General features: G+C 48.6%; 1 protein-coding gene across 2 annotated transcripts in view; it reads right to left on the bottom strand.

Moving 5' to 3' along the window:
• Positions 1–2,250, bottom strand: part of FLNB (filamin B) — a 71,385-nt gene extending 69,135 nt beyond the window's left edge. The window contains exon 1 of one of the 2 annotated variants that reach the window (XM_064156752.1): positions 1,718–2,250. In XM_064156752.1, coding sequence (XP_064012822.1) covers positions 1,718–2,066 — 349 coding nt within the window. In that variant the 5' untranslated portion in view covers positions 2,067–2,250. The remainder of the gene's footprint in view (positions 1–1,717) is intronic. The other variant, XM_064156753.1, reaches the window with a different exon arrangement.
• Positions 2,251–24,367: the final 22,117 nt, after the last annotated feature.

Below are 24,367 nucleotides of genomic sequence, written 5' to 3'. Positions count from 1 at the left end.
TCTGGTTTTGTTTGGGGGGTTGGTTTTTTTTTTAAGCACACAGCAGTTAAGCTGCAAAACAGTTAGCCAGGTCTGAAATTATTATGGCCACCCCACAGCTCTATCTAATCCCATCAGAGAGCTGCGCTGCTCTAGTAGCATTTCTAGACAGGAAGTCACTGGAAACGAAGCCTAACCAAACAACCATCATCTCCCAAACCCACAACTCTCGAGAAGTCCCACAGACAAATAGGAAGGCAACACTTTTCTAGAGGAAACAGCACAACAGGAAAGGAGCACTGGCCTCCTATTAGTGTTGCGACTGGCAAGGAACTATTCCAGTGGTTGCAAAGGAAAACTGAGCTCAGATCTTAACAAAAGCAAGCTCAGCCCTAGAGTCAGCAGCTGCAACTCGAACCCCACTGTGTGCAAAGAGAATGCATCTCTGGTAAATAATTAGCACCAGCTTCACTCTCAGCTGAAAGTTCAATAGCTGCTTTCCTCGAGAGAAAAAAACCAAAACAGCCATTGGGGACCCGACAGTCCCTTTTTGTCCAAAACCGCTTGTACACGTTGGTAGTGAGCAACAACAGCATACCCCCATCTACTCCACCCAGCCGCAGGTTTCCCCAGAGGGCCAGGTCTCTTCCAAACTGGAAAAGTTTGTATTTTCTCACTATTGCAGCTAGAAGCCTCCGAAGGGGAACAGCTTTCACCGTAGCCAAGAGTTTTGAGGAACTAAGCAGAGCCGCACTCACCCAAATTCAGCTGTGCAACTTTACCGAGGCCAGAGTCATCAAGAAGCAGTAATTAGAGTTATCTGGCAAAGAGCTAGAAAACGCATTCGCATTCCTTCCCACAGATCTCTCAGGCATTCAAATTACTGCTTCACAGACTTCGCTGCAGCCACACCTGAGCTATTCCCAAAACGGTCACCACACACATTCCTGAGAGATCATCAGCAATTCGACACACTTGCCAAAAGCTTTCATCTCATGAGCAGCCCACTAGTTACCTAGCCATTGCACCCTCCAGTATGGCAATGGACACCCAATCCTTGCGCCAGCCAGAGCAAACACTCTCTCAAGGCACCTATCTCCTGGGGTTAACAGAGGTCTTCATACCTCTTCCACCACAGCAAAAAGAAGAAAGTGCAATCCCACTTAAAAGCTGCAAATATACTGGCATCACCTACCAGGCTCTAGCGAGCAAGAAAAGTCTCCCCAAGCTCCTCTACCACCTACAGCACCACATATCTGCCCACAACTCACTCCACGACAGCCTGGCTCCAGCACCTTGCCAGAACCCAGGCATCCCCAGCTAGCACTGTCCCGGCTGCACCTCCAGATGTGGCCGTCGAAGGAGTCAGCGCCTGGGGAAATGGGCTGCACAGGGGCGGTACGTACCTCGGCACTGGGCTTCTGCAGGAAAAGACCTGAAACCAGAGCCTCGCCTCTTTTACAGCGGCAAGAGAAACTCAGGACTGGAGAGCACCCCAGCCCTGGCAGCCTCACGGCACATACAGCCTTGGACTAATGCTAAGCTGCGCCTCTTTAGACCAGCTGAGGGGATGCCGAAGCTCGCGATTCTGGGGGGTCGGGCCGGCAGCACCCCGCGGCTGCCCAGCGCCCCCAGCTCAGCCATGCTCTGCGACTGGCGAAGAAATACAGAAGAAAACCACGACAAAACGCAACAAACCGAGAAAGCAAGCAACCACCCTCTGTGTAGATGCACTCACCGATAGAGACCAGCTTGATGCTCTCCCGCTCCAGGAACTCGAGGGCCACCGAGACGTTCTCCAGCTGCATCTGGCGGAAGGTGGGCCGCTGGTGGTACTTGCGGTACATGCGCTTCTGGCTGAGCACCTCCAGGAGGGCGATGAGGCGCAGCCCATCGCTCAGGTCGTGCTGCAGGTTGCCGATGCGCTTGTTGACGCAGCGCAGGTGCTCGTTGCACCAGCGGGTGAAGGTGTTCTGTTGGATCCGCTTCCAAGGCGCGTCCTCCGCCAGGTCCTTCTCGGTGGCCGGCATCTCGCCGTCAGGATCCGTCGCTCTGCGCCCGCCCTGGCCCCGCGCCTGCGTGCTCATGGCGCGGCCCCGCTCCGCCTCCTTCTCTCCGCCTCCTCCTCGATCCGCTCCGCCCGCGCCCCGCCCGGCCGCGCCCGCTCGCCTGAGGGGAGGGAGCGTGGAGTTAAGCAGCGTCTCTGCTGCTGTGCTTGGTGCTGCTGCTGGTGCCGCCGCCCCCGTTGCCTCGTCCCGCCCGCTCCGCGCTGCTCCTCTGCTCCCCAGCTCTGTGCGGGCCCCGCGCCTCCGCCCGGCCTTTATCCGCGGGGAGCGGCACGCCCTCAGCCTCATCAGCCTCCAGCGCCCCGCGTACCGGCCGGCGGGGGGAGGCGTGCGCGGGGGCCGGGTTGGACAGGGAGTGTCCCGGCTTTTCCCTGCTCCGGGGGCCCCCGCTGGACCGACTCTCACCTGCCCGTGGCGTCGGGCGCCCTCCGGCAGCCGCCCCTCGGCACTGCTGCAGTCCGACTGCGCTGGCCCCGCGCCATGGGATGGGGGCAGCGGGGCAGGGGCTAGAGCGCAAGCGGCACTGGCGCTGCTCCGCTGCAGGGACCGGAGCGCAGCCCTGAGGCACCAGTGCGGACAGGAGCGCAGCTTACCTGGCGCTAGATCATGGCAGGAATGCCAGCCCCCTTCCACCACAGACCACCGAAACCCACAGTACAAATAGGAGTACAGCCGCAGCTCCACTTGAGACCTGCAACAAGCTGCCCAGGGAAGTGGTGGAGTCCTCAACCCGGGAGTTATTTAAAAGATGTGTCGGTGGGGTGCTTAGCGACATGGTTAGGAGCAGGTGTCCATCTACTGGAGGGTAGGAGAGCCCTGCAGAGGGACCTTGACAGTCTGGATGGCTGGGCAGAGGCCGATGGGATGAGATTTGTGATTCTGTGGTTTACGGGTGGGTTTGGCAGCGCTAGGTTAATGGCTACACACACTGTTCTTTTCCAACCTGAATAATTCTATGAAAGGCAAGACACCCGCCAGGTAGTGGCGTGTAGAAAACACAGCCGTGGGTGCACAGCGCAGCACTGGGGCCTGCACAAAGAGGACTCGTGTGCAGGACCCAGCAGAGACAGCCTCGGCTGGGAGGGATTGGTTTCTGCACGTCTGTAGAACAGTGCAGCCATCAGGAACACTGTGCAAAGTACAGCCTGGCTCCGCGGAGTTGCGCTCGTACAAGATGAAGTATGCTGCTGAGGGATAGCACCCTCCGTGCTGATACACAGAACTTTATCAATCATTTTAAGAAAATAGAAGCCTCGAAAAGCAATCAAGTAAGGCTGGAATCCAACCCCCCGCTCCCCCCCCCCCTCCCCCGCTTTGTGACTGATTTCCTGGCATGCCACTCCCAGCCGACATACAAGACTGTGACTTACCGCTGACTCATTTGATGACAATAAGAGTCAACAGAACTATGCGATCTGCAGTTGCTACAGACTGACTTTATGCGGGTTGCTGAGACGTCTCATGACGTTTACGGGGTCAATGAAAGCTGTACTGAGGTGTCCCTGCATGTCCCTGCCCACCTCTCACCTTCCCCTTTAGGGCTGGCTCCAAGCACACTTACTGTCTTGGCTCTGCTGCCAGGATCCGTTCCACCAATTTCAAGCGACGTGTCCGTGTGCAAACTTATTTACATCAAGGCTGCCACACTGAAAGTCGCAGGAGTCTGTCAGAGATAACAAATCAAATTCAAACACAGTCAGTAAAATCTAGTTGAAATAAATGACCATAGCTGCTCTTCCCTGGAATTAAAATCCAGATTTCCAATTACTTTCTTTCAAGGGTTTTATTCCAGTGCCTTTACTAAGCCATGGCACTGTGATTCTCTGCAGTGACCTAACAGCTCCTTTCTCAACACTATGTAAATTCTATTAAATAAATTTGTTTGCAATAAAATAAGAAAGAATCAAAGATGAAGGTGAGGTAAAGTGGGGTTTATGCCTAAACTTCCATTGTTCCCCAAGTAGCATCACATCCTGTTTTAAAACTATCAAAGAAATCAGAGATCAGTTTTAATGCACTGAAATTAAGAGGTGCATCTCATGCCATAGCAGCCACTGTCCTTTCCTCAAATTATTGAGTCAAGCAGCAAGAATAAAAACTGGCTCTAACTGGAGGTGGTGGGGGGGTGGTGTTTATTTACAGAGCGAGCAGGTGACAGGGTATGCAGGTATCATGGCCAGGGTGGGTTGCACCTCTGCCAGCAGCTCTCTGCCATCATCATGGGCTGGTCCAGCCCAGGGGAAAGAAGGCTGAAAACATGGGACTACGTCTTTCTTTCAAGGGCTTTCTCCCATCATCCTATACTTCATTTTTTAATAGATGCTAATTGCTTATTGACTTTGGCTTGGGCTGGGACTCCTTAGCAACACACATCCGGATTAGGTGATTGCTTATAGCACTTTCATTTCAGTTCCTTTCCACTCCCGCACCTAGGAATGCACACTCTCTTTAACACTGCTTTGTGCCCACACTACACTGAAAGCTGAAGCTTCAGCTGTTTTGATTTTTTTATCCCTGTAACAAAGTATGTGAATAAAAGATGAACAGGACAAGGGCAGAATCAGTTTCAGGACCTTACTTTTTAACTTATACACTTAGTTAAAATTTTCAAGAAAAGTAATTTTTTCCATAGATCCAGCAAAGAACATTTTCATCCTGACAACATATTGTGCAACTAATTGACTAAAGACAGTGGTATCTTTGAGTGGTTTCACGCTACTCTATCCATTCATCCATCCATCTCACCCACCAGAAGCACTGAGGCACTGAAATAGATGTGAAGCACCCACTGAACACAGTTAGGAGTGTTGCTCCTTGGCATTGCACAAAGTTGGTGGGATGCTGGTGGTCTAGATGCAACAAGCCCATATCACAGCTGCTTTTCCCTGCACATTGCAGGGCTTTTCAGTAGAATTTGGCCTCTTGCATCCTGATTGCCTTCATGATTATTGAGAAACAAAGACTGCTTTATGGGAAGAGAATAAAAAAAGCAAAACAATTCCTGCTCTGAGGAAGAGATCTGGTTTCTTTCCTTCCTTTCTTCCGCCTTCCCACTCATAGATGACCCTCACAGCCATACTCTGAGCAACATTTCTGGTTGACAGGCGGCAGAGTTGGGCAACCCCTGCTTGCACCCCATTGCCTGTATGAGTGAGTTCAGGAGAAGCACCATGTTTGGAGCTGCCTGGCCACAGGTGTGGCTCCTGACTGTGGCAGTGACCCCTGCACCAGGCAGCTCCTCTGGCATCAGTGCCTTCTACTCCTCCGTTGATGAGAGAGTCATCTGTACTGCTCAGTGATTAATTCTTCTGGAGGTGATGTTTGGCCTGAAAACCTGGGTTTCCTTTGAAATGAACTTGGAAGACATTTTAAACAAAGTGAACACAAGTTTCAAGTTTCGTTTGGAGGCAGAGAAGTAAAAATAAGCTAACCCATGAATCTGTCCTTGCTGGAATACTGTCTTGGTACTGTATATTATTACAAATTAGCTAATATGTGCCTCGCAGAAAGACCTTACGTGTATATTTGTACAGGTAGATGTTTGTGTGGACATATGGATACATGCACAGAGGGAGGGAGATTTCAACACCATGCTCTGAGGCAGATACTTTTTAATTTTAATTTGTGCTGTATGATGAGGAACTTTCCATCCCAGCTCTTTCTTTGCTCCCTAGATGCAGATATAAGGAAGGAAGAACACTGTCATTGCTTTTTTCTGTTCTCTTTACAAAAACACAATGTTGAATATTTTCCACTGTTTTAAAAATACTCTTCCTCCCTCTTTATGATCACTACAAGGCTGGACTTAAAAAGACCCTTGTTTATGCAGCAGCAGAGGTCTGCCACTGCCACATGCTTACTGTTTTGTCACCAAAACCACTCAGAATATTGTGTATTAGGAAATGCAGCCTTGGGATAAGTTGTAATGCCATTCAGTGTCTCTATTTTTAGCAAAAAGACACTGAAGAATGTCTCTCAAACCAGCATATGGTATTTGGCTCTGTGAATTTACAGAGTTACTTTGTAGGCAAGAAACTGAAAAACAGGAGCATACTTCAAACTGTAAAGGTGAATAAAAATTGTCCAGACTTTACATGTCTTCTGCTGGGATCAGCAATAATCCTTAATGGATAATAGATTACCACATCTCTGGGGGCCCTGGAAGCATACCATGGGGTTCTGCAGTGGACATCTGCCATTAGTTTTTTGGAGCACCCTAACAGCAGGAAGAAATAGCAGCTCTGACCACTGGCTGTTTAATTCAGGAAAAGTCTGTTTAAGCCTAGCTTGCAAAAACAGAAGGGTGTGGGGAGCAGCAGCACAGGCCCTCGCTGACATCAGTGGACAGGCACCACATGATGGGGTGACTAATGAAGTCTGAGGTCTGCTTCAGGGTAATTGGCTTTATCATGATCACATGTGATGATATGTTCTTGGATTCCTCCAAATCATGGGCTATTTATGAGAGATCCCAACCATTTGGGATGCTGTACATGCTCTCTGCTTGATGCAACAGCTTGCTTTGATCATAAAAGGACAAGGATCAGAATTAATATGAAAAGTTAACCCAACATCTCCACAGTTTGCTCAGAGCAGGAATAAGCTATGGCTGGGCATTCAGGGATAAGTCCTCACAGGTAGAAGGGGTTTTGACATATCGTGGTTCAGTTGTCACCTCTCCGAGTGCCAATGCAAACAGGAACATCATCTCTTAAAAGATTTCAGTGGTGCTGCATGAGAAGCACTTATCCCACACTACGACTAACCCCACACAAATTACCTTGAAGATGCATCACATCTCAGCAGAAACGTGTGGTGAAAAGCCAGCAAAATGCTTCTATCCTTTCCAAAAGCTTCTGTCAAAACCACAGCACCCAGAAGTTTTGTAGCCTGTGGCTGTCAAAGCTTGGGAGTTGTCAGGGCAATGGCTTGGAAAAGAAATAACTGGGCCATAGGCTATAGCAGCTGGGTAGCTTTAGAAATTTAGTAAGAGATTTTAAATATTTATACGTTTTTGGCACATAATAGCCTTATCCAAACACAGGACAGCATTGTGCATTGCAACAAAAGCCATGCACAACAAATGCTGTAACATAAACGATCACGCATTCGAAAGACTTTGCAGATCCTAATCCTCACAGTGCCACGGGGAGACTCATCTGCTAATCCAACACTCAGCCAGCAGCATTAGAGAACGAGAAGCTGAGGCTCAGAGTAGTTAAAGGTTTGTTTTTTCAGAAGCCACAGACACCATAACTCAATGGGATTTCATGACTAAGTGACCATAAATGGCCTTGCAGCCAGCAGTACTGATCCTGGCTGGGCAATCACAACCAGGTCCCCCAGAGCAGCACCCAGCCTCCTGCGTCAAAGTTTTCCAAACACACTGTGCATTTTCTTCACCTAGTGCTCTATTTACCGGGTTTTTAAGACAATAGAAGTGTTTCTTCTTGATTGATGAAGTAGTCATTAAGCCTCTCCTTTCGTTACCATGATCTCCACCAACTGAAGTAAACCCAAGACAAGTCATTCAAGTCAAAGCATGAATTAAACGGATTGCGTCATGGATCACGTTTTCCTTATTCAGCAGCTCTATGGAAGGCAAAGAAGTTCTGCATTATACAAATATTGGCTAAGACATTTGAAACAACTTGTTCTGAGGTTTTCCATCTTCTTTTTTCTTCAATTTCTGTTATCCAGGGAAGATAGCAACACAAGGCAGCAGCAGTTCAGTCCAAATCAGACAGAGAGATGTCTTTAAGCAATGAAATCTCTAGAAACATGCTGAAAAATATAAGACTTTTCCTGGAATTCGTAGTGAAGTTTATCATTCAGAAGCCTGTTTAAGCAACAGTTGCTTGTAGTAGCAGTTGTGCCTGGGGCATTTTCCTCATCTTTCTAGGTCTATAAGAATATGAAGTCTTGTTGCATTATGTATGTGTGTGTATATATATATGTCTTGCTGCATTATAGATGTATCCAGAAGCTGAAACTGGTGCCAGAAGCAGCCATCCATCTGGCAGATGTGGTGCCTTGCCAGAACTTAAAGTGCTGCTCTTACTTTGGATCCCAGAGAGACCCACAGCTGGAATTCAAAGCTCTGGTTTTGACACAGGCTCTAAACAGCCCAAGAGCAAGGCTGCTTGTGCTTGTGCTATCCTGTGGCAGTTGGAATCAGGAGAGACAAACAAACTAGAATCCATTTAACACATACTGGAAGAGCAAGAACAGAGCATTCACTAGGAGTGGGTGTCATGCAGGAGTTCACTTTGGTTTTCTCAAAAGTACCCTCATTGCTGGTTCCTATGGAAATGCTGCAAAGTCCAAGTCTTTTTCTAGGTTCATCTACTTTTCTGATTGATAAATTGCTGCAAGGTGTTTAATTTTGCTTCTGAATTGTGAGGATAGTTTAAAGTAAGGAAATGAATGCTCAGTCATGGATAGGCATCTCTTTGCCAAATCCAAATAGAAGTTGTGTTGGTACCTGAGGACAATGCCTGGCAGAGCAAACACCCCTACAGCCTGCTCCCAGCCAGAACCTCTGTTGAGCACCAGGAATGCAGCGATAGTTGCGCTGTGGGTGTCCCAGCAAAACACAGCTTAGCCAAATAAATGTGACTTGACATATCAAACATGGAGTTGAAAAATAATGTGAAATAGCAACTCATTTTTAAAATAACTCAGGATCTGATTTCATGACCTGGGGAGTCAGATCCTATACAAAACCACACAATGCTCCAGTGTGCAGCTAATCACAGCTTCCTGCCCCTATCAGATACCACAGGCACGGTCCTCAGACGGCTTTTTCTGTGCATACTTCCAGCTTTACCTACTGCTTGTGTTTGCATTCGGAGTACCTGGGGCTCTCTTCCTAACACAGTAAACCCATTTTGCTCAGGGTTTGAGCGTCTCTTCTTGTGCTTCTGCTCTGTCAGTTGGATTTGGCAGGACTGATGGTGTCAGATTGGAATAAAACATCTCCCAGAGCTTGTGGACTGCACAGAATTCCAGGTGTCTCCTGGTCACTCTTCGGGAGTTGTCTTAACCTGAGGCACAGACAAATAGTTGTGCTTGGCTGCCTCTCTGCATCTTTGACTTCAGGCAGCTGGATGAAGCATAGGAAGGAGTGCTTTCCAGGGGAACAGTGTCTATTTTTTAAACAAACCAAAGCTGTTCTATGTGACATAAACAAAACTGTTGACCTACGTGCAGCCAAAGGGGGAGGTCATTCATCTCTCCTGGCGCACGCCCCAGGATGCAGCAGTCACACAGAGGCGAATGCCAGTGCACAGGGTGAGTAAAACCACACACGCACAGCCCAGCTATTTCAGAAGGAAGGCAGGATGCTGCCCAGTGCTCACATCTACTGTCCCTATTATGTGTTGTCAGGGTGGTGAATAATCAACCAAAAGACCTCTTCAAGTGGATCTGCTTTCTGCAAATGGCTGAAGTCATTCTCCATTCCTTTTTTTTTTTTAAACATTTCTCACAAAAATATCCCCAGACAAAAATCTTGCATAAGAAGCCTTAAGCCTACTGACTCATTTTGAAAGCTACTTTATTAGCCCCTATGTGGGCTGATAAGCCTTGGCAGGCGCATAAGAAGACAAGGGCAGTACATTGTTCTGCTGCCTCAGCCCAGTGCAGTGCTGGCAGCCTGCTCTTGATCCAGCCAAGCAATTAGAGAATCTAACTTCCTCCATAAATGGTTGTATGTGCAAGGTCATATATTTGAGGGTGTTTCTCTGCTCAAAAGGGAACCAACCTTTTCAAACACTTCGCAGAACCAGAAGGAATGACAGAGGTCTCCCTGGGCAGCAACACGTCAATATGGGTGAGAACTAGGAATAACAAAGGGTAGAAGACCAGCACCTCGACCTGGCCAGCAGTCACTAGCCTCAAGCCAATGTTTCCTTCTGCATCGCCCTTGTTAGTCAATTCTGCTGTTAACTGCAGTACAGCAATGTCCTGTGGCTGAGCTCTGCCCAGCAACACCCTGCAAGAAGGAAAGGCGGAGGCGAGTCCAAGGGTGGAAGAAGCACCAGCAGGGAGAAAAGGGCAGGGTGTTGCCAGTGTCCCAGAAAATAATGGGAGACACCACCCCAGGGGTGGGTGGAAGCAAAGGCGGCAGCTGGGCAGACCTTGGGCTGTGCATGCTGGCACAGCCCCCAGCAGGAACTGGGAGGCTGGGTGTTCAGGGGTGGTTCTACAGAGCCAGCCCAGAGGAACCAGAGCCCCCAGGCAGGAGAAAAGCTGAACATATCATCCACTCCCACAGCACAATCTGTGTCTTACCTATTCCAAGGAGCTTTTCTTTTCAAGATTTGCCTGTGCAGACCCGTACTCTGCTCTGGCTTTGCCCTTGCCTTGCAGAGCAAACCCTGCAATTCCCATCTTCCTTCTCGACTTCCTGCTCATCTCACAACTGTGATGCCTACATTTTGTGAAGCAGCTACAAAACGAGCAGCTGGGAAGAAAAAATAAAAGAGCAATAAAAGGTGTGCTACTGAGAAAAGATGGCATCGGATGGCAGAACTAACTGGGCAGCTAGCACCTTTTATTCTTTGTGTTCCTGACAGAGATCTGAAGTGTGAGATGAAGTCAAGAACAAACCCAGCCACACACTGTCTGATTGAAAAGGACCAAAAAGTAAATATAGATCCTTTTCCATCAAAGAACAGTCTATTGCAAAGGACAATTCAGCCACAGTGCAGTGGTTGGCACCACACTTTGTATCAGCCATCTGGTACAGTGCTCCCAGCAAGGAACCTTGCCTTTATAAGCCATATACATTGTGGATTCCCTAGAGGTTAAAACACCAGTGGAGAGGTTGGTATGACACAGAATGGGACAAAAGAAGCCCTACCAAGCCCAGTCCTGCTAATTAGAGTGATCAAGAGCAAAATGTAACATGGGAACAGGGTTGGGGTATGGCTTGAGACCCTTTTTTGAGGGTGGTCACTGTGCCTTAGGCCCAGTTGCCCCATTGCTGCAGTTGCATTGCTAGAGAAGAGAGAAGGATGAGTGAGAGAGAGAGAAAACAGCTTCAGGTAAATGGTTTTATCTTTACAGCCATGTTATAATATGGATTGCAGCAGGATGGAGGCGACTCTGCTGGAGCCAGTCATGCTACAAGGGAGCCCCACCAGTGCCTGGACAGGACTGCAGGAGCCTTGCCAAGCTCTAGGTTATCACCACTGCCCTCTCAGAGGCTCTGCCTGCTTTCATGGGCACAGCACAACAGCTGCCCAGGCACCTTTGAGGGCCCTTGTTTGCCTTTGGCCTCTCTGACGGTTGAGACTGGAGTGGTAGGTGGCAGCACTCCCGTGGGGACCAGAACCACCTGCACCACCATTTTCTAACACATGCCAGCAGGGCCAAGTGTACCCAGGAGAAGTCCCCTCCCTTCTCCTGCCTTCTGCTCAGCAATGGTTTTCTGGAGATATAGCTCCCTTTTTTCTGAACTTGTATTTACATTTTTTCCTCCATTCTGTGTGGACTTTGGTCCTTTTGGCAACAGCCATCGCTGACACCAGCACCTGGTATGACTGTGTCTAAAAGTGTCAGGCCAAGCAGGACACATGCCAGCACACCTGTGTTATCCACATCACCCTGGGAGCAGAAGCTGGGAAGACTCTGCAGTGAGAGTGTTCGCTCCTGTGGTAAGTGCACAAACCTGGCTGTTGGCACACTGGTGCTGCTGGTGCCCAGCTGGCACAGACACGGAGGTGCAGCTGCAGCCTGCGAGCTGGGTACAGACAGAGGAGCTGTGCCCTGCCCAGTGATGGGCTGGTTTGCTTACACAGGAGTCTGTTCTATGATTCCTCCCGCTCCTTCAACAGCCTCAGCACTGGTGTGCCTGGCCACAGGCAAACTGGGGAGGCAGTGGCCCACTACCTTTTCTGCAGTCCTCAGAGTAGCAGCAGATTTTCTTTCTGGAAAGCAAAAATCCTCTCTCAGATTCCTTGACAGCAGCAAGTTTCAAGCAGCAAAGCAAGCAAGTGTAATGAAGTGGTTGCACACTGGTGAACTGTAACTGGAAAACCACTTTGTCATTTGTACCCCAGGCTAGAAGGATCAAGGCAAGAAAGCAGAGGCTACTGAAGTTGGTTCCCTTCCTGGCAAACCCCAACCCCTCTGACAGCTCTTAGAAACACTAATTAGAACAAAGTTCAGTTGACTGCTGGCCTCGGACGATGAAGAGATACAGTAAATAACAAAAGGGATACAGGGATACTGCCCCAGAGGGCTTTGAAGAGGGTCCTTCGACCCATGGCTGCACAAAAGCCTGTAAGCAATCTGAGAGACAGAGCTGAAGCCACTCGCCACAGTTCCTCTGTGTGTGCACAGCTGGGTGGGACACGGTATGACAATAGCCACCAGGAGAAGTGTCCCGTGCCCGACTGAGCCTGCAGATGCCAGGTGAGCTGGGGACTGGTGGTGTCCCAGGGCTTGAAAGGTACCCCCACAACAAAGCTGTTGGGAAGGGACAGCCCCGCATCTAGGGAGGGGCCACTACCACTGCCAGCCTCACGGCTGCTCCATCATCACAGGGCCCTAGCTAACAGCAAACCTGCCTTTACAGCTCCTCTCTGCGCTTGGCCACCGGCCAGTTCTCCAGCACAGGACAAACCCCAGCACAAGCTGATAGCTCATCTGATGAAAATCCTCATGGACTGACAGCAGGCAAACTACCCAGCACGGGCGAAGGGTTCGCTCCGTCTCCATGAGCTTGAGAACCAGAGCGGCTGGGTGGGAGGCAGGGAAGGGGATGTGCTGCCCCTGCCGAGGCCTGGGAATATCTCCTAATGCTGCAGGAATGCGGTTATGTCATGGCGAGTCCCCCACACGCCCTGCCACTGCCTCCCAGCCATCCGCCAGCCGAAACCGCCGGTGAGCATTGTTCCTGCTGAAATGGAGGCACAAACTTCTGCTGGCAGGGCTCCTGGCTGCGAAAACTTGCAAGACAAAGCAATCGCTTGCTGTGACAAAGTTACTCCAGCCTTTCCCATGGTACCTGTCCCATCTGTGAGAGCGGCGGGCAGGAGGAGAGGGAAAAGGTTTTAAACAGCTTTGCATTTTCCTTACGTGGCTGAGCACTACCAGGGGGCAATATTTCCGACTCTGCGTGAATCCTTCCCACTGAACTGACCGGGCATGAGGCAGCCAGGGGAGGGGAAAGCATGCCCGTGACAAGAGCAGCTGGAGCACACTCCTGCTGAGCTGCTCTTTCTGAAGATTCGTATTTCTTTATCCATCTGAGGAGCTTTATCATTGCAGAAAGAACATGTGACTTTTATGAGTGATATTACAAATTAGATTCTCAAATTGTTTGCAGCAGTACAAGACATGTAGCAGTCATCAAAGTTCATAGAAAGTACCAAGTGCTCCAGCACTGCAGAGCTTCTCCTCGTGCAACAGAAACAAAGCAAAGTCATCCCTGACACGTTTAGAAGTCTGACCCTGAGACACTGTTCATCACCTCTCCGCTGTGGCCATACAATCACTCATCCTGCCCTTGTGCACAGCAGTGGAATGAGCCGGGAGCTGAACCGGCACAAACCCAGCAACAAACATGAATCTAAAAACAAATAACTCATTATTTCCATTCACTTCATTTAATTTGGGCTCAGGCAGAAATTCTCTTTGTCCAAAAGTCCAAAATATGTCACGTATTAGGAGCTAAAGAGTCCAACCCAATGAATGAGTCATCACCCAGTGGATGAAATCCCATATCTTCATGGCTGCTCATAAATAAGACAAGCTCAACTTTATAGTAAGTCATAAGTAAACAATGAGCTATATGAAAATAAGAATCATCTGTGTTAGAACTGCACGGGCACAGTGCCCATGCAGAAATGAGAAGCGAATGTGATACCATCGCTGTTTGGCTCCGGAGGCTGAATTTGGGGCTGACGCTCTTAGCAGGGGTTTCGTTGCGTAGCAGGGCGGTCGGACATCCAGCCCGCTGCAGATGCCTGTTTGCAATAAACAACACATTATCCCGACCATTAGCGCCGCGAACGCAGCCTCAGATCCTGACCTGCCCGCTTTCGGAAACAATCGTCTGCCGTCTCCTCACTACAGCCCAGCGTCTCCAGGCGGTGCTCCTGTGCTCTCACAGCCCCCTCCGGCACCAGCACTCCCTCCTGGGCTGGATGAGGCAGCAGCAAGGAGCTGCTCCTTCACCTCACATTGAACATCGGTGCACCGCATCCCTGTAATCGCTGCCCTGAGTGCTGGGCTGGATTCACGGGACTGGCCGGGCCGGGGTTTTCGGGGAGTGGATGGGTTTGTTAACAGCAGCCTGAACCAGCGTTGTGAGAGAAGACAGGAAATAGCAGAGAGGATTGATCAGCCTCTGCCTCGCTATAAAATTAGCAGCTCACAAAATTGGGCATTGAAATAACTGGACGCCTGCTGGCGTGGTGGAAGGGCTGGGCGAGAGAAGATGCACTCCCGGCACAGGGAAAGATCGGCACCAAAAGGACCATCAGCAGTGGCAGCAGCTGAAGCCACTTCCAAGTCTGAGCACAAGTGGGCCCCAAGCAGGGTCTCCAGTGGGCCTCAGGGAGGATCTCCCTGGCCACAAGCAGCTCACGGAGCTGCAGACAGTGTTGCAGGGGAATTTGCTCCAATAAAAGCAGCTTTCTGCTCATGAGGAAGAAAAGTCAAACACTTTAGGAAATTAATATTTTTATCTCCCTACCTCTCATATCCTATTTGTGTTCAGGTGCAGGTGGGGTACTCATCCTTAGAGCATTTCAGGAAGCAGATCCTTGGGTTTGAGGGAAAAACAGGCAGTGCCTGGTCATTGCTGAAGAAAAAGTGCCAAGTGGTTGACCACCTCAGGGGATTTTCAGTTTTCATTAGTGTGGCACCATGCAGGACATCATTAGTGGCAGAGACCCTTAGAGATGCTATTGCCTGAAGAAAGTGCTCTGGGAGTAGATGCTCAACAGAGAAGCAGCCTTTGAAGACTTCCAAGTCTACATGGGCATGGTGGTGCACTCAATGGTGGAGATGTCCTGCTGCTCCCTCACCCTAACCTTCTCTTTTCTCAGCAGCTGTCTGGCTATAGGAAAGAGAGTGAGAGACCAAGCAGCTTTTCCCTGAGAGAGCAAAGATCCAGCATCAACCAAAACACACAAGGACACAGATTGCCTGTGACTGACCCTGCAGAGCAGGAGCTGGGGCAGATCAAGCTGTCCATTCTACAGTAATGGGTCTGAATACAGCAGGGGATGCAGCAGAAAAATGGAAATCCAGAAGATGCCCAAGCCTGGTTGCAGGCACTCAGTCCACCCCAGGGGATGCAACATCTCATGCTGGAGGATGGGACCTGGCTCACTCCCTCTCCCTAGGACACTTCCACCACTTTGAACTGCAATTCCCTAAAAACACTGGGAAATGTGGAGCCCTCTTAGGACTCCACAGATAATTTTCAGGTTCTCTCAAGGGATCCCCAAAATGCTCCTGCAGCTCCCTGGCTTCCTGGTGGACCTCAGCCCAAGTGATTCCAGCAGTTGGAGCAGGCTGGGCAGCACTGCAACCCCAGTGCAGGCTCTTCCCACCAAGGATACCCTGAATGGCAAAACCGTTTTATTTTCTCCACACCATTACAGCTGCAACAACAAAAAGTGGAGATAAAATCCAAGCAGAGATGTAACAGCACAAGCCCAAGATGCTACTTTCTGTGCAAGCAGAGGTCCCCCACAAATGTTCTCTTTTTAATGTCAGAAAACGACTGTACCTTGTTAACAAAGTTCTGCAAATTGGTGACTGATTTCCGTGGAGGAAAGAATGTAAAAGCTTGCATTGGCACAATGTTGCTTCTAATCGAGTGATCTTCCCCAGTCTCCAGAACAAATGGAACTTCGTATTTTCCATATGTAGCCATCTTTGTCACCCAAAGCACTTTGTATCCAATAAAAATACCAGCTTTCATTAGAGAGCCGGGGGGGGGGAGGAAAAGAAGACCAAGAACCTTCTGGTGCGCAGTTTTCCTGGCACTGCACATCTCTGGTTCCTTCACTCAACATGTTTAGAATTAAATCACCAAACCTTAACTCACCCTCTAATGATCTGTTTGTTTCCAGGTTCGTATTCCCACAATATGTTTGCTGACAGCAGTTGGGCTGCTTGACAAAAGACAAGGAGTTTTTCCCAACGATGTATATTCGCTCGTTCTGGTGCATTACAGGGACAGGGCGCAGGCTGTATGAGCTGTCACCAGCAACGTGACTGTAAGGCCTGGTGTAATTTATTTAGTACAAGCTAAATGTTTATACTAAGCGTTCTTTGTTCTGAACATTATCACTTCAGCGTTCAGCTTTTTACAAAGAGAGCTGTGAGAAAGGTTGAGCTCTGTTTTGAGAAGATTTTTAAATATAGCATCGCTGGGAGTTGGAGCCAAAGCCCTCAGGCATACAGTTCTCAGGAGGAGGATGGTAAAAACCTGCTCCCTTCAGTTTTAGACACTTGAAAATTGTTCTCTTCGAGTTATGTGTTAGAACAGAGGAAAACCAAAGCAACTCTTGAAAGGGTACATGGTTTCGAAACAAACCCAAAACGTTAGAACCCAGGTAATGCTGAATGCAGTATTGTGACATTAATGCACCTTATTCTTCTCTCCCACCCTTAAAATAATGCTTCCAAGTTCGTGTCCATTTCACTAAACACTTTCATCTCAACAGAAACAAAACACACTGGGGTGAAATCTGGTCCCACCAGTCTGTCCGCTGCCTCTCTCACCTGCCCATTGATGGATGGGGCCAGGAAGGTGTTCCCACACACAGTCAAACTCAATGCAGCAGTGACAAGCATCTGTCATGTCATAAACTGGAGGCACACAAACACAAAGCAAAGCTAAGCCTGCAATATCTGAATAGCTCCGGATGTGATCTCTTTTGAAAGTAAAATTCACCTCCTGTTTTCTGAGCCTAGTGCAAGCTTCTTTGTCAGAAGAATGCTGGACTTTGATAGTGGCACAGAACCAGGATTTTATCAGTTGGAGTAGACCTCCAAGATCATTGAGTCCAACCACCGAGCTGATGCCATTGTACATGAATGCTCTCACCCTATACAAACATACTGGGAAGCTGCATCCAGGTGTGGTATTTGCCACTCAGCAGAGCCAACAACAAAACAGAGAGCAGCTATGGCATGGGAAACCCACCTTGTAGTGAAGGGCTTTGGGAACTCAGTCTGCTGCTGAGATCAAGGCCAGGCGTGGTCCCAGGCTGCAGCACCTACACAGGGAAGAGCAATGTTAGAGGCCAGGGGTTCTGCCTTCCCAGAGGGAAAAGGACTCCCTGGCAGAAAGCTGCAGTTAAGCAGCCATGCATGAGGCAAATACGTTTTCAAATGAGCAATTTGACCTTATGAACAATTAACTGCACCCTTATTCACCCATTACAGTAGATCCTCCATCTCTCATATGGAAAAAAGAATGTCAGATGTTTCTCACAGGCCATTTAAATAGGAACTATTTAAAGTGGGTATCCCACCAGTTATATTGTAATGCATCACTGATCCCACAGTCCCTGCTTTCCTGGGGATAATTTGTCCCATGACCAGCAATCTCAAGTTTTACTCCTAGAAGGAATTAATATCTTACTACTACTACTACTAGAATTAGTTTTGCATATTGAAAGATATTTTAGACACAACAAATTAAATACCTCCAGGTTTCTCTGAAGAAAGGAAATAATTTCTCCAGACTGCCCTTTGCTCCCTGGTGAGATGCCAGCTCAGAAGACTGCACTGTCCTGTGGCAATGCAAGAGTGTGTTTCCCTGGGGTGTGAAGCTGACCCTCCCTTGTTACAGACACCAGCTTTATGGCACAGATATTGTGCTGTTTTTACAAGGAATTTAATGAACAGGCTTTCAGCTGCAAAAATACAGGCTGAGATGAGGAAGGCAAATGATGTTTTGTCTTGTGATGGCACGTTCACATAGTTACATTTATTTCTCTCATTAACGTATGGGTATCCCCTTCTGATTAACAAGCCTTATTTAATTCTAATGGGCTTTTTTATGGTATTGAAAATTTTGGAGGAAAACAAACAAAAAAAATCCCATTGTTCTCTGCATGTTTGTTTTCACTACAACTGCTAAGAGGAAAAGCCCTTTACAAAAACAGGATACAGCAGACTCCTCTGCACTGCAGCCCTGCGCACCCCCGCGCGCTCGCACACTCTGGGCACGGTTGCAGTGGTAATTGAGAGTCCATAGAAAGTCATAAGTAAATCAGAAACATCAATGGGAGTTTTATTATCCACTTGAATGGGAGTAGCATCAAGTCCCTGATGAATAAACCCCACTGGCCTGGGCAGGTTCTTGCTTCCCTTAGGTGCATTACCAACTGCCTGCAGGCACTTCAGTTACAGGCACCCCACCATTGCTGTGAGATGCTGAGCCAATGAGATGCAAGTCAAAAGCAGCAGCATCTAGTATCCCTTTCTAGCTTGTCCTAAGAGGCAAAACACCAGGGCTCATCTGATATCATCTACACCAAATGCTGCCTGGCCCTAGAAGATGCCCCCACATCCTCCACTGGCCTTGCTGAGCAGCCTTGGGCCATCTCTGGGGTGCCCTCAGCAGCAAGGTTCCCTGCTGGATTTCTACTAATGACTTTCCAGAGCTCCTCTCTCAACATATCCCATGGCATCCTTTCCCCCACTCAGATTATTGCTTCCCCTGATTGATTCTCAGCTGGTCAGTGGAGGGGTCCCTGGCTGTGACAGCAAACCCTGGGAAAGCCACTGGGGCCAAGACAGGAGGACTCACAGGCTGTACTCCCTGCAAAGCACCATCCTACAGGTTGTTAAGAAAATAACAAGAATTGCTGTTTCCTTTCCCTCCACACATTAGCATTTGGAAGAGTTCATGCTTTCAAAGAATAACACTGACTAGTTCTCCATGATAGAGAGAGTAAATCAAAAGCAGTTACCAGAAGACCTGCATTTCTGTAATTGGGAACCTCATCTTTGGCCAGAAAGTACCTTGTGGGAATCAGTTTGTAATGACTGGAGACCAGTAAAGAGCAATTTGAGCTTTTCTGACTCTGAAACACAGTGATTGCAATTCCATTCGCCTGCTCAGAAACTACTGCTTAGCAGCAATGTGCCTGGCAACCTCCTGCAGACACCACCGCAAGATTATTTCAACTTAACTAAAAAAGGGGAAGAAGAAGATAAAAAAAGCCTCATGTTGTAGGGAAATACACCTTCTGGTTCCTTTCTAAGGAAAAAATATGTAACGTGATAAGGGCTGGGGCAAGAGAAATGCTACACTACTTCGGTTTTCATTTTATAGGGGTGCAATTCTATCTGTTTTCCTTTGAACTGAGTGCAATCCTTGTTTTTCCATCAGAAACAATCACGACTTTTGATTCAGTCTTGACATCTGAACCAGAGGAATTATCTCTATGATGTAAAATCATTACATTTTATACAGCAAACTATATGAAAAACGTCTATGCAAATCCTTAGATAAGACTACACCACTTTGTTCCCACAAAATAAGCACCCATCTCGCTGCCACTACGTCCCTGAACCACTGTGTGTTTGCTTGTCATGCAATAAAATGAAGAGCCAAGGCAGACCTAACACAAGCTATACCTCACATTACTTAGAAGCAGACAACGATGTTTCAGCTCAAGCTAAAAAAAAAACCAACGACCGTTTCTACCAGAAAGACCTTTCATTGTTTAGAAAGTGTAAAATGACATCCCATGTTCTCTGTGTTTATTGGTACACAGCTGCCCATCATCAGAAAACAGGATTAAAGAATATGACGATCACTCCTTCCTCGTCAGGGTGAAATAAATCCGCAACATCCTTTCTTGCTGCATGCAGGGAGTTCAATTACAAACCCTTGCAGTTCCCAAAGCCTCAGGATCTGCCGGCTGTGCATCCCAAAGGCAAGAAATCACACTTCCCCAGGCGCTCTTTGACAAGCTGGCTCCGAGCAGTCCCTTTTTCAAAAGCAGATCAGAGACAACCCTCCCATTGCTCCCTCCAACCCATGGACTGTCACACCCTGTCATTGCCCTCCAGCCCCGGCTCCGGGAGTCCCACTGAAGCCAAGGGCAGGTCCCAGAGGATGCCCAGCCGCAGCACCCCTTGCACCTACCAGACGCTGTTCCCCACCAGCCGATGGATGAAAACTGCCGGGCTTGGGCTAGGGGAGCTGCTGCTGTCCCAGCAGCGGGAGGTCACCAGGCTGCTGGTTTGATCTTCAGTTCATTTTCCATCTGAGAAGTTTAACTCCTTCATGCCCGGAAAGCGAAGCATCGGCAGGGCTGGCTGTGCTGCAGCACTCGCTCCTTGCTGGAGACGCCGGGCACACCCTTGTGCCAGGCTGCCGAAAACAAGGGAAAACACCTGTGTGAGAGCAGGACCAGGGCGGGCTAGCGTGGGGCGTTTTGCTCTGAGACTTGGGGATGATTTGGTTGCAGAAAAGCCCACAGTAAGATACTCCTCTTAACAACTTACACCCACCAAGCTCCATTTCAAAGCCTCCTATATTCCTGTGCATTCCTGCAGCTGCCAAATCCCTGACGAGGACCCCAGAGGCTTACACTTGGGAATGGAAGGGGCAAAACTTCACCAGTGTTTTTTTGGCTTTCTCACCAAGGCAGGAGATGGAGAGAAGAAACCCAGATCTGCAGGGGTGCATTGAGAGGTGGCCCTAAACCATCCCAGCCCCAGATCTTCTGCCAGAAACCCCCAACCAGATCCAGGCTGGGCACACACCTCCCTCCTTGCTTTGATCAGAGAGAGGTTCCCAGGGACAGGAATGGGGTTGCGTGGTCTAGCATGATAAAAGAGCATTTTCTTGTGCAAGAGCAGAGAGAAAAAGATGCCTCTTCTTGGTCCTCACAGCCCACTGGAGGTCTAGCTCCCTGTGCACCAGCACCAACCTCTCTGCACATGCTAGCATGTGTGCAATGCATAGGACGGGGTAGAGCTGGCCCCTAGGAAGTTGAAGTACAGCTATTTCCAGCTAGATGCATACAACAGTTACACGATGATGTCAGCCCTGACCTCCATGTTCCTCTTGCACTTCTGTGCTGTACAGCTGTTGAACAATGAGAACACTTCTGCATTTCAAGGCACTGCTTCCAGTGCTTATCCCCTGGCGCAGGCTCATTCTTACCTTTAGCTAGTACATATGTCCTGTGCAGACTGTTCAGGGTTAGCAGATGGGAATTTCTAGGCTCCTGCCCTCCAGAAAACTAAGGTAAATGTGGTCCTGGCAAAAGCTTCTTCAAACACCACTTGTTAAGCATGAAATCATGGGTCAGTATGGAGCCTTGCTCTTGAAGCTGCTGTCACACAGAGGCTGCTCTCTAACCTGGCAGTGTGGCAGGCACTTCCCAGTCTTCTTGGCAGGAGAATGTGCCAGTGGGCAGGCTGTGAGTAGTTACAAGGAGGGTCACACATAACAAGGACAAGAGCACTTCAGGGGGCCAGAAATAAAGCAGAAGGGTCAAGACTTAGTAGAAGTTTTCTCATAGACTAAAACATGCCCTGGGGTGCTGCAGTGTCCCATGGGCACAGTGGCACTCGCTCTGCTGAGCCCAGCTCCTGCCCACCCCTGATTACCCTCCACATCCTTTCCAGTGCAACCCATGCAGCCACAGGAGTCTGTAAAAGTCTTCATCACTGGTAATGAAGCACTCAAAGCAAACAACAAGCACAAAAGGCTCCCGCAGCTCCTGCAACCAGCACATCCCACCCTGTACACTGCGCCCTGCATCTAGGCTTCATTTATGAGATCCCCAGGAGCACTGGCACAACTCCCTTCAGCACCCAGGCACCCCAAGTTACACAGATGGTGATTTTAGGCCCGGTAACTGGAGATTCGATGAAAGAGAAGCCTGAGGGAGGGCGAGGTGCCCCTTTGTCTCCAGAGCAGGAGGCTCAGCAGTGCTGTAACTCCAGGTGACACACAGCACCCTCGGGCCTTCACCACTGATGCATGAGATGACAGCCAACACCTAATCCCCACGCAGACACTGTTACCGAAGGGCTACAGCAGCTTTTCATTCATCCACAAAATCAGCCTCACCGTGTGACTCGATTTAAAAGTCAGCATTTCAGATGTTTTTTTTTCAAACCTTGCTCTGGAGGGAGGGCAGCTTCGGGCCCTTTAATTTCAAGCATGAAAAATATAATTACAGATAATGATGCCTCTTGCAGCAGCGCAAGCAAGAAATCTTTCTGTGTTTCCTGGCTGGTCTCTGTGTCCTGGAGTAAAGGAGGGTTTCTGCTTCCATTACAAAACATATTTGTATTTCAGCCTGAAAGACTTCTCATCTGGGAGCTCTCTAGTGGCCAGCAGTCTCTCCTGCATCTGGTCTTACTTAGCCAGCAATTTTTCTTCTGCGTTGCCTGGGGGCCAAAAGTCCTCCCCGAAAGGCGAAACAGGGGTTAAAACTGCGCGGAGAACAAAAGTCTGTTACAACAAGGTTGGTTTGTTTTTTATTGCAGCCCAGGGAAATTACTTTTAAAATACACACACATAATATTAGCGGCAATAATAAACTTTTTAAGAAGTGCACTGTAAAAGTAACGATGTTGCAGGCGGGAGCCAGCGTTGCAAGCCCATCTGTAGGGAGATCGCGTCAGACACAGGGCTTGTGTTTCCACTTGGTGCGGTGTGAAAGCGAACGCGCTGCCGAGCGCCCCTGCCTTCGGAGTGCTGCCCCAGCGCTCGTACGCAGAAAGCTTTGCTTTCACGGAAAGAGAAAACTCGACTTGGTTCGGGTTTTTTTTTTTTCGTTTACAGACTTCTCAGCTTGTATCAAACCCCACGCTTCTCGCACTGGGTTCTGATGCCGTGAGGCTGAAGGCTCCTGTCATGCTTTAATTATCCTAGCGCCACATTCTAGGACTCGAAGAGCCAACACGGGACCTGTCCCAGCAGCTGTCTCGCAGTGTGACACTGCAAACATCAAGGCTCACTTCACGGATACCAACTTTTCATCTTTCCCGGTGGTTAAGTGAGGGACGGAAATGCCAGCGGCCAGCGAAGGTGTCGGAGTGGGCAGCAAGGAGCCGTGCCACGTACGGGCACAAGGCAGCTCCAGTGCCTGCGCTATCCTGGCCTCGGGCCTCGCTGATGTTAATTAAGGAGTTGCGCTAAATGACGGTGACTTAGCAGCTGAAAATAGAGACGTTGGGTTACCCCCATGTGCACCTCTTGTAAGCAAGGTCTCCTGTCTTCCACCTCCTCACATGGAGGACCCTGCTGGCTGCAAGCATTCAGAGGGAGAGTTCAAAGAGGAGCTGTGCCAGCTGCTGGCGGACCTTGCACAGGTTACACTAGGTCCAAGCACAGTGTATGTCACTTTCGCTTATAGTTACCGGCTCTTGATAGTGTTTTCCACGTGGAGGGAAAGCTCCAGGGGACTGACTGTTCCAGTCTGCAGAAAGATGCCATCAGCTGGGGTACAGAGACAGGCGGAGCAGTGGGGATCTGGCAGCATGCACACTCTAAAGCTAGTCTGATATGTCCCCATCATCATAAAAAGCATAAATGATAAGACTAGAACAATGAACTCTAAACCTAATTTCTCCTCCCAAGTTTACAAATGAAAGAGAAACATCTGGAGTTACCCAGTTTGAGAACTCACTTCCTTGTTAATCAGGAGCACTCTGACTATTGCTCAGTCTCTGTTTTCAGGTGTTGCCTTCTCACAGAAATGACCATCTAAAGCATTCCTCTTTCTGTTAAAAATACACCACTTAATTTGGAAAGAGATAATGATTTTTTTTCCTTTGTATTATGGCCCTTTTTCGTTCTCTTTTTTTTTTTTTAAGGGGGGAAGAAGGCTTTTTCTAAACTTAGAGAAAGCCTTCTCAGAAGGGGTGGGGATTATGAAATATTTCTAGAGATGCAGTTTTCTTTGATTTCAAAAGAATTCGCTTCAAGAGTAGAAAATAATCCCAGTGAGAGAGCAGTAACAGAGAACCAGGTTCTTCCTAAGCCTCCTAGGGCTTTTCAAGTTGGTCTGAAAACCTCGTTGTTAATCAAAATAATTGCATGTGAACTGATCAGGAAATCCTGAAACATTCAGAATGAAAACTTGTCATTACGAATTCACCATCAGGGCTAAAACCCAGATTATCTCTGTCAAAAGCTGTGGGAAAGTTTGCTGTGTAGCAGTAGGGGCAGAAATAAATATTTGCCCAATGGCTTTTGTTTATCCTAAAAACACATATCCATGTGCAGCACTTCAATTAAAACGCTATTTTCTTTTCCCCAATGTGCACATCATTTGAACTGCACATGTGAGGAGCTCTTAAAG

The sequence above is a fragment of the Pogoniulus pusillus genome, chromosome 16 (genome assembly GCF_015220805.1).
Source record: "Pogoniulus pusillus isolate bPogPus1 chromosome 16, bPogPus1.pri, whole genome shotgun sequence".
In the NCBI taxonomy this organism is placed as follows: Eukaryota; Metazoa; Chordata; class Aves; order Piciformes; family Lybiidae; genus Pogoniulus; species Pogoniulus pusillus.
Note: the sequence above shows the minus strand (reverse complement) of the source record. Positions and strands in the feature narration are given on the sequence as shown.